This window comes from Leucopleurus acutus, assembly GCF_964270905.1.
Source record: "Leucopleurus acutus genome assembly, chromosome: 1".
NCBI classification, from domain to species: domain Eukaryota; kingdom Metazoa; phylum Chordata; class Mammalia; order Artiodactyla; family Delphinidae; genus Leucopleurus; species Leucopleurus acutus.
In genome coordinates, this window is record NC_139142.1 from 193,008,070 (window position 1) to 193,019,266 (window position 11,197).

General features: G+C 38.5%; 1 protein-coding gene across 1 annotated transcript in view; it reads right to left on the reverse strand.

Moving 5' to 3' along the window:
- Positions 1 to 5,256, reverse strand: part of ENKUR (enkurin, TRPC channel interacting protein) — a 28,995-nt gene extending 23,739 nt beyond the window's left edge. Inside the window, exon 1 of the mRNA XM_082847430.1 lies at positions 4,767 to 5,256. Within this exon, the coding sequence (XP_082703556.1) occupies positions 4,767 to 4,843 (77 nt within the window). The 5' untranslated portion in view covers positions 4,844 to 5,256. The remainder of the gene's footprint in view (positions 1 to 4,766) is intronic.
- Positions 5,257 to 11,197: the final 5,941 nt, after the last annotated feature.

Below are 11,197 nucleotides of genomic sequence, written 5' to 3' on the forward strand. Positions count from 1 at the left end.
TGTTTTAATTTCTCTTTCCTGGACTTTTGTCTGGAGATTCTCTCCAGAGACTATGTTGGGACAATTGTAGGGCTTGTTTCCCTTCTCTTAGGGATGACTGCTCTGTGTTGCTTGTCCAGTGCCTGAAAAACCATTGTTTTACATATATTTTTCTGGTGTTTTAGTTGTTTAAGGTGAGAGGGTAAATTCCACTCTTGATTGGAAGCAGAAGTTCAGCTATACCACTTTTAATACTTTGTATTCTCATCTTACTATGTAGGTAAGTTTGTGTGGAGAAACATTCAATTGTTTCTTGCTTTTAGAAGACTTTCCTTAATCATGAACTAAATGTCTGGGAATTAACTATGGTCCAAACTGAATGAGCTCACTAGATACCATCGGAAAATAATGTTCAATCCAAATCTGTGCCTTGAAATTCCCATGGAAGTTGGAATTGGCGGATATGATCCCTTAATAAAATAACTTCCTCTGCAGTAAAAAGGAGTGCGTATACTCTCACCTTTTTAAAATTTGCAATCTTGTGATTCATTACACTATCCATTGTGAGTTGAAAGCTTACCATCTGTTATAGAAAACAAGATATTCTATTCTATATGAATAATAATTTTTTAATTTTTCCAAATTACAAAAATTTTTTTAAATGATGAAACTAATGTAATGGTATATGTCCATTATATCTCAACAACAGCAAAAAGGAATAAAGATCTAGGTTCCCTCCATCTCCTCAATTCATTTTCCAGAAAAAATTATGTTTTCTATATCTCTATTTATGTATGAATTGTAACTTGATTTTTAAAACTTAATATAGGGGCTTCCCTGGTGGCTCAGTGGTTAAAAATCCGCCTGCCAATGCAGGGGACACGGGTTCAAGCCCTGGTCTGGGAAGATCCCACATGCCACGGAGCAACTAAGCCCGTGTGCCACAACTACTGAGCCTGTGCTCTAGAGCCCACGAGCCACAACTACTGAGCCCATGTGCCACAACAACTGAAGCCCGCACACCACAACGAAGAGTAGTCCCTGCCCACTACAACTAGAGAAAGCCTGCACACAGCAACGAAGACCCAACACAGCCAAAAATAAATAAATAAAAAAACTTATTTTTTAAAATACTTAATATAATGTGATACCTTTCCATGTTAGTACACATAAAGCTTACTTTCTTTTCTTTTTCTTTTGCATGAAAGAGTCTTTAAATTCTATAGCATTTTACAATTTTCAAAAGTTTCACCCACATCGTTGCATATAATCCCATAATAATCCTTTTTTCCCCCACCCCCTATATTACCCTTCCCCCCTTCCCTCTCCCCACTGGTAACCACTAGTTTGTTCTATCTGTGAGTCTGCTTCTTTTTTGTTTTATCCACTAATTTGTTGTATTTTTTAGACTCCACATATAAGTGATATCATACAGTATTTGTCCTTCTCTGTCAGACTTATTACACTTAGTATAATGCCCTCCAAGTCCATGCATGTTGCTGCAAATGGAAAAGTTTTCATTCTTTTTTTTATGGTGGAGTAGTATTCCATTGTATATATATACCACATCTTCATTATCCATCCATTTATTGATGGACACTTAGCTTGCTTCCATTATACTTTCTTTTCAATAGCTGCATTTTATTCCATTTTCTGGATAGTGTGGTTTTATTATAAAGATCCAGAGGGTGACTTTATTAGACAACTGGCCTTACTTTCTACTTTTTATTAGATGTGGGCTATAGATTAATTATTCTAAAACTAAAGTTATCTTCAATAGACGTATCATACTTGCACTTATTTTCTTGCCAATAGTCATCACATAGTCATATTAAATCTGTAGATACACAGTTCTAAATCAGTTTATCTTAAAGAGCACACAGAGAACTACAGACCAAGAGTTGGTACAGTTTGATAATGCTTGTTTGAGATTTTTTTTATCCTAATGGGTTAGATGAACATCTGGTTAATTACTGTTCTTTGTTTGTTTTGTTTTAAATGTCAGGCCAATATTATTATTGCAGCACTGGTCAATTGTGTAGAATTTTGGGACCTAGACTGCTCATAGCTCACTGTTCAACTGGAAGAGGGTGCCCTTCATCCCACTTTGATTACATATATCCATTTTCTAAATTCTCATTTAGCACCTGCATCTCTCATTAGGGTTTTCAATAATACATGGTTTTACTGTTAACCAACATTTTAATGTTTATCTTCCAGTTCCCCAAGGAGCCTGTAACCTCTGAGGTAAGGGAGATCACAGTGCTGTCAACTGTTGGTTTCCCCAAGGAATCCACCTCTTTGTGAAAGCTGGATGATCATCTTGCCAGTCTTGCAAATAGCTGCAGTGAGCTTTACTGAAGCTGGGTTTATAACTCAGTGATGCAAACAAGGCTCGCAGCTTAATATATTTCTTTCTTAGCATGAATTTGTACTGCAGTAAGGGGATTGGGTAAGGGCAAGTTTGTGTTACTGTGGTGAGAAAGAATTGGTTAAATGTTTTATTATGCTCTGTTTTTTATAAATTAGTGTTTTGCATGCATGACATCTTGTCAAATGAAAAACTCATGGCTGTGCTGACAGTGTAGCCTAACTTCACCCTAATGCAATGAGTTCTTTGCCATCACATTTGGATGCCTTCTATTCCTTTCACTGTAGGTTAGTTTTTTCTCCTTACTCCTTCAGAGTAAACCAAGTTTGTGCTGTCACTCCAACATTGCCCAAGGGCAATGTTATACACTAACAGGGTTCAGTAAGTGCTTGCCAAATGAATAAAGATTTTTCCTATAAAATTTCTTGAAAAAGTCACCTAGATGCAGTAAAGCTTTTAAATTTACCAAAAAACAAAACGCCTATTTAATAAACTATCTTAACATTCAAATACAGTATACTATGGAAAATATAATCAGCCAGTGAGTTATACAGAGAAACTTTATCTTGTACAATATACAGGAATTTTCGCCCAAAAGTCCATTCAGCAATAGTTAATTTGAACACTTCTCATAAACTCTGCAACTGTACCATATCTTACTTTGAATTCCTATTTCTAATTTCTACTAGATTTTGAGAAGCTAATGAAAAACAAAATAGGTATTGGTTTGGTTAAAAACAGATACTCAAGGTTAAAAGTGGAAGGATCTGCCTTCTTGTTGAAGATGTTATGCACCCCAAGCAATTACTAGTAAAGATAATTGATAATTAGATGTGAAAGACTCAAAGGATTATCTAGTTCATTTAGTTTGTTTTACAGATCAGAAAACAAATGAAAATGTATTCATGATCACAAAACCAATTAGTTGCAGAGCCTGTTTTTTTGTTTTTAGCCCACTGCTCTTGCAGTGCGGTTTTGCCTTGGATCAGGAAAAAGAGAAAGGTAAAAGCTGCAAAAATCCTAGGAGGAATGAGATTTTCTCTATCAGTTACCTTCTTTTCTCCCCATAGATTTAACTAAGTGCTAAGTCTCAGAAGACTAACTGGGATGTTTACTGTGTGGTTTCCTTTTCGAAATTTGGGGAATTAAAGGGGGTCCTAACACCTACATGAAAATCTTAACTCAATGATGTATTTTTGGGTCTCTATCAATCCACTCTTCCCTCCATCAACTATCAGATCTAGAAAAGACCTTAGAGGGACTTCCCTGGTGGCACAGTGGTTAAGAATCCACCTGCCAATGCAGGGGACACAGGTTCGAGCCCTGGTCCAGGAAGATTCCACACGCTGTGGAGCAACTAAGCGCGTGCACCACAACTACTAAGTCTGCGCTCTAGAGCCTGCGAGCCACTACTACTGAAGCCCGTCTGCTACAACTACTGAAGCCCACGCGCCTAGAGCCTGTGCTCCGCAACAAGAGAAGCCACCTCAGTGAGAAGCCCACGCACAGCAACAAAGAGTGGCCCCCGCTCGCCGCAACCAGAGAAACCCTGCATGCAGTAATGAAGACCCAATGCAGCCAAAAATAATAAAATAAATTTATTTTTTAAAAAAGAAGGAGGGCTTCCCCGGTGGCGCAGTGCTTGAGAGTCCGCCTGCCGATGCAGGGGACGCGGGTTCGTGACCCGGTCCAGGAGGATCCCACGTGCCGCGGAGCGAGCGGTGGGCCCGTGAGCCATGGCCACTGGGCCTGCGCGTCCAGAGCCTGTGCTCCGCAACGGGAGAGGCCACAGCAGTGAGAGGCCCGCGTACCGCAAAAAAAAAAAAAAAAAAGAAAGAAAGAAAATGACAACTTGGTTTAAAAAAAAAAAAAAAAGACCTTAGAAACTACCTCATCCATTTATTTTGTTTCACCAATCAAAAAACTGAGGCTCAGAAACAAATAGGAATTTATACTTGACAATACTTTTGGGGAAAAAAATAAGTATTATCCCTTTATACAGGGAGCAGTAGTGTAGTTAGAAACAAAACAATTAACTCCTGAAACCAAGTTTCAAGTATCCTAACACAGAATAATAAAATTGTGATTTTCTCTTTTCAACAATAAGAAATTTCAGGCTATGTTGTATGCCACATCACACATGCACAATTAAATTACAAACAATCACACACGTATTAAAAGGAGGCTAACATAAGAAAACGGCCCTCTCACAGCACCAGGCTGCCCTCTCTGTGAATTGTGAGATGCTAAATACTTATACTTTGCAAACTTTTATTTAAGAAGTTGTCATCCAAGGCTATTTCATTGAGACAAAAATACACGTTCTCTCGTTTTGAAAGTGATATGATGCTTATTTAATCCTGAAATGGCAGTAATTCCCCATTTTTGTTTCAAGTGGTAATCTTTGCTTACGTACCTAGGAGGCGGGGGATGTTCCTTCCAGTCACTGGGTATGAGGTTATAAATGCTCTCAGAAGAGCACGTTGGATCCATGGCCACCAAATGAGTCCTTAAAACTACTCAGCTTTTTTCCTCATTATAACAATATCTCCATCCCTTTCTTCATCACTTCCCCTTTCCTCTCCTACTCTCTTGCCTTCTCAAGGAACTAAGGCTTCTCTCTTTCACACAATTCCCCTTTGACGTCTTCTTAGCTGTCCTCTCTTGGGAAGAAAATAAAATCTCTCTTCTATTACTCTTGGGATCACTTAGCGTTGTTGACGGCGCGACTGCCCTGGAAACAGTTACTAGGCAACGGGGAAGTGGAAGGTGGCCCTGCAAACTACCTTTCCTCTCTTCCCTCTCTCGGCAGCTCCTTTTCTCTCAGAGAACTTCAACCTGAAAACCACTGTTTATATGTACCTTTGGGAGTAAAGGGGTGAAGACTGGCGTCCTCTTAAAAATGTTGCTCTTTCCTGTTTCTGTGTATTTGGAGAAAAAGATAAAACTCTAGCAGAGACACGCGCAGCACCGAACCTGGCGTGCCGGCGTCGCACAATAACATTCTTGTGCGCAGGTGCCTACCCGGTGGGGGCGGGGCGAGCGGCTGAGGCCACGCTGACGCACGTCCGACGTCGGGAGCAGGACGAGAGAGGGAGGAGCCCGAGGAGCGGAGCCGGCTCGGGTGGGTGGAGCGCGGGACGAGTCACTTACCCGGTGCTGGGCTGCTCCGGCCGTGGGCGTGGCACGAGGACGTGGAAGCCGGCCTCGGCGCAGGCGCAAAGGCCGCAGTGCGGAAGCCGGGTGGGACAAGCGAGGCCTGGGCTCAAGGCTGTGGGCCGTCCTGGGCGGGCGCCCGAGGTGTCGGGTTGCAGCCCGAGGTGGCGCTGGCGGCTCCCGGACGCTCCTTCCCATTTCCTTTCTTTTCCCCCGTCTTCTCAGTGTGATTTTCTTGGTGAGTTATTTGAGGAGAAAGGGAAACTGTAGAAACCAGTCTGTTCCCATCGCATGCCTTTCCCGCTCCGTGCCTTCCCCTTTGCGCTGCTCGGCGGTGATCCCAGCGCTCTGTCCGCGCCCGCCTTCTAGGCTGCTTACGTCCCGGGCTCAGCCCTGCCGCCACCTGTGCGGGCGCGCCGGCGCCCCGCCGTCCTCCCGGTTCGCCTGTCGCGGCCCGTCCTCCCCTGGGCCACCTGCCTCGCTTTATCCTGCACCTCGCCCCTTCTCCGCCAGTTTACCTCTTGATCGGGCCCCTCCTCTTAGGTCTTTGTTTTTTAAACGAGAAGCCTAAACCTGAAGGAGAAGCCTTTTGAACGGGCCCTTGAGTTGTTGCCCTTTTTTTTTTTTTTTGGTGTCCTTTTTTGAAAACGATCTTAGAAGAGGTTTTATTCCGTTTGAACCATTTGGTCTTCCGTGAACCTACTTATTCGCATATGACTGCTGAAGGAAGCTCACCATCCCGAGGCTTTGAAAGACATTTTGGCAATATGGTTCTGAACCAACCTTATAGAGGCCACTCTGCCCGAAGGGGACTAAGGATGCTCCAAGATAAGAGAAGGCCAGTTTTGGTCATCTCACTGCCAGGGTGCTCGGTGGAAGGATTAAAACAGCCTGGTGGCTTGGTTAATTTAAAAGGGTTTGCTGAATGTGTGGGTCCTTATCATCTTGGGCTCTTAGTGAATTTCATTAGACAAGAATAAATTTAGTTTTTTCTTATCCAGTTGGTCAGGTTTGTATTTTTTATCCCAGGCGTTTAACAAACATTTTATTTCAGATGATTGGCACCTTGTGGGTGATGTTCCTGTTCTTCACATCGGATTTTCTGTTTTGAAACAAAACAGTTTATATGTATATGCCACTTTGCCCTTTTCCTTTCCACTTTGAGTATTTTACGTTTTGGGGTTTTTTGCTTAGCATGTATAGAGAAGAATAATGTTCTCTATATATGCTAAGATTTGAACTAAGGACTCAGAATGATAATACCGTTAAGCCAAGTGGACAGTCATTGGCCAAAGTTTATAAACTTTCTAATTAGAAGGAACGCTTTAGGACTGTTCATGTGAATCAGTTCCTAAAAGAGCCAATAAAGGCAAAGCATGATTTCTGCAGTTAGTAAGCACCCACTGGCTTTAGCTAGTCTTGACTTTCTGCTGTTACTGAATACAGTAATTTCACTGATGTCAGTATGTTTATTATGGTTTTAAAAACACTAAACAGAATTTAAGGTCTCAGTGTAGTGTATTCAGTGCACCGTCTTAATGAAGTTGTTAAATCATTTGGAAAGGAACTTTTTTCCTTTAGATACTTGGTCTGTAATTCTTCTTGCCTTTTGAAAGTATGTTTACAAAGAATGCATTTCTAATTTTTATAATTCCCTCAAAATGGCAGTCCTATTCAAGGAAATGCCTATGTTCAGTTGTCCACAGAGAATTAGTATTGGTGTACCATCAGAGGTGGTGAACTTTTTCTGTAAAGGGCTAGATAATAAATGTTTTAGGCCTTTGCAGCCCAGATGGATCCTTTCGAAACTACTCAGCTCTACCATTATAGCTCAAAAGCAGCCAAAGACAATATTTAACAAATGAAAAAAATGAATGAGCAAAGTTTTGTTCCCATGAAACTTAATTTACAAAAATAGGGGTGGGCCAGATTTGGCCTGTGGGTTGTAGTTTGCACAGACCCCTTATATGAATGAATGGTTGTACATACAAATTAGGTTTTTTCGCTAAGTATTATTTTAATCTACTTAAGTGAATAAAATGGGCAGAGGTGGGACTATAAATAGGACAACTGGGAGGAAAATAAACCCTTTCTAAAGACATATTCTTTACAATATTTTTCTAAGTTATAGAATTGCAAAGGGTACTTAAAGAGGCTTTTGACTTAGATACGCAAGACCTTAAAGATATCTAACAGCGTAAGACTACCAACAGGAAGGCTTAGGCAGCTTGATTCTAAGATAAAGGCAAAGATGAGTGGTGAACTTGGAAAATGCTTTGATTGTAAGACCCCTGTGATTACCACATGGCACTGAAGTGTGGTCCTTCCTCCTCGCAGTTTCAGTCAGCTGACTGACTGAAGGCTTGTTAAGAGGAGTTTTCCTTAGTAGTCAGAAGCAGCAAAGCTTCTAACCTTCTGCGGGTTAGTTTATATCCTAATATATTTGCATTTTTTTCGTATTACTTATGGGAAAACAATTTATTGTAAAAATGCAGTAATTTTTTAAGAATTTTAAAAAAACCTTAGAATGTCTGTCTTCATAAAATAGTGGACTAGATTTAGTCATCCTTAGAAATTATTAATAGAGATTGTATTAAAACAGGATGACAAGTATAATCATGGCATAAATATTTTCAAAAGTTCATTGAACTGTAGCCAGTTCTCATCATGAAATAATTTTTGAGGTGCTATGCCTTAATTTGGGAGAGTAATAACAAATATTTTAAATGGGTAACAAATGCTAAATCATTTTCACTAAATAGATTTTGACAATTTCCCAGAAGTATTCTAGGTAATTTTATAATGGAATTGAAAATTTCTGGACTATTTTGGAAGTAAAAATTGATAATGGGTTTAATATGATTTGGGCTGATTATCAATCATCTAGTGGTAAATGTAGGAAAATATCACTGTAAATAGTTTCCTGAAAATTAATATGTATTTCTGTTTTAAAAGTGTATAACTTTGTTATCATTCTTAGGAAATAATTTAAAAACCTTTTAAAAAGTGGTTTCTGTACTTTTTTTCCTGGAATTCTTCAGTTTTGATCAGCTTGCCACAGTAAAATTGTTAAGTTTCATACTTCGAGGTCACACAGTACTTAAATTAATATGTACATGTGGACATTCTGTTTTTTAAAGTTCTTGCTGTGATACTGACACATCACTGCCTTTCCATTTATCTGTTTGAATGGCAAGTGTCTTTCATGTCAAAAAAGTGTCCATTGGAACTAGTGGATCAAAAAACTCCACTGTAAGTGATAAGAAAACCTATTTAAAAAGTATTAATGTATAATGGAGTGGTATATACTATCCCCTGAGAAATTAGTTTACTAAAATATTTTTTGTGTAGAACTTGGCTCTACAAAAAATATTTCAGAACATCAATGATTCAGTAAAACCTGAGTACTTAATGATCAAGAGATTTAGTCTTTAAGTACTGTTTTTGTTTCTTGACTCTTATGTGATTGACTTGCATTTAATTTGAAATAGTTTTGTTCTTTGGCTGAAGAAAAATTGCCTATTCATAACCCCTGTATTGAAAAACGTATTAAAATATAAGTAAATGGAAAAGTCTAATAGCATGGCTTTGAATCATAAAGGAAAATGATATGCAGTTTGTCCTCACTTTTCACAAGTTCTATATTTGTGAATTCTACTCGCTAAAATTTATTTATAACCCAAAATTAATACTTGTAGCACTTTTGCAATCATTCACGGTCACGTGAACAGTGGTGAAAAATTTGAGTGACGAGATATGCATTCCAAGCTGGAGTTAAACAAGGTGATGCTCTGCCTTCTTGTTTCAGCTCCTACTATAAACAAGTGTCTTTTGAATTCTATTTAAGTGCCACATTTTTTGCATTTTTGTGCTTCTAGCTGGTGATTTTGCTGGTTAAAATGGCCCCCAAGCAGAGCGCTGAAGTGCTACTCGTGTTCCTAAGACACTAAGGCCACAATATCCCTTACAGAGAAAATGTGTGTGTTAGATAAGTTTCCTTCAGGTGTGTGTTAAAGGCTGAGTTCAATGGTAATGAATCACTATGTATATATATTAAATGTCTTTAAGCAGAAACACACATAAAACATTACGTATTGATTGGTTGCCAAAAATGTTGTGACCAGAGGCTCACAGGAACCTAACCCTATATTTCCCCTAGGAGCAATGGTTCAATATTCATTAATTCATATTCATGGTGACATGATAGAACATAACTACCATGAATAATGAAAATTGACTATATTACCTCTTAAGTAAAAATGCAGTTTCCAGATAAAAGTTACATGCTGTGGGCATTATTCCATCTTCTCTTGTCTTTTGGTTGGCTTACAGTGAATGTTGAAACCTTAAAATGAGTTTGTGGCTAAATGTTACAAAATTTAGTATGTAGCTTCTTTAATTTTCTTTAAAAATGATAATGTTAGAGCAATTAATACCTGCCTTCTGCTAGTTTCAGGAAGATTTTTATGGTGAAGTAATACTGATACAGAATTAATAAGTTGAACTGTCACAATTTTCTACTTTGAATTCATATAAAACAAAGGAAGAATAAGGTTATAAAAGATAAGGTGAAGTTAACTTGCATAATGTTTGTGTTACACTCTTCTGCTTTTAATGGAGTTGATGTTAAGCATTGTAGCAACCAACATAAAGTGGAAAAGATCAGATAAAAGATTTAATGCCCATAAAAACAAACCAGCTACTCAGGTAATACACAATTATTACCAATATAGACCTCAGAAAGTTATGCATTGGGAACTAACAAAGAAGACACTCTGTGATGTTATAAGCAAAAGCCACCTGAATAGGAAGTTAATCAGGCTGTTTTATACAGTGTCCTCAAAATAATGTGGTAACGAAGAGTTCCAGAATAAAAGTAGTTTAATAAAAGAAATTGCTGATAGGGTTCAAGTGTACAGTTCTCTGATCCTTGGTTTGTTTCAGGGAAAGGATTAGACTGTGCTTGACAAAACAGTTCTTGATTCACGGATGAGTACCCCTGTTTTCTCTGAAGGTTTATAAACAAACCAAACCATAAAAAAATATGCCTAGCTTTGTGCCTAGATATTCTGATTCAATTTATATGTTTTTAGTCTATTGTCATTGAGTGACAGTGGTTAATATTACTATATAAATGGTCTTATGTGCCAACCACCATGCTATGTGCTTTGAATTTATTATAAAATCGTTTAAATAGCCAAGAGGTACCCATGTGTGGCAGACACTGTGCTTTTTACAGGAGATATTATTGCATCTAAATCATGTAGTGATTCAGATGGATAAAACAACCTAAAAGAGTAATTCGGATACTCATTTCATAGCCTCAGTCCACTGATCACTAAACATACAGTTAAATCATTGAAAGTTTTAGGTGTCGTGTGAAAGATTTATATTTATCATTTGGTTATGTTGTCTTGTATATCGCTTTGTGGCAGAAATTCGGTACTGTCTAGTAAAACTTTTTTTTTTTTTTTAGTAAAATTTGACCTGTCTTGCATACATTTGTGTTTTAATGGTGAGTATATTTCCAAAGACAGGGATTTGACCAGTACGGGGAATTACAGAGCTTCTCCGGATGCCAGAATAAGTTTGTCCTCTTATCATTGGAAACATTCCTGAGTTTTTTTGCTATCACTCTGGAGTCTGGAATTTGAGTTAAGTCTCTCCAATGATGATGTTTATAGGACAGAA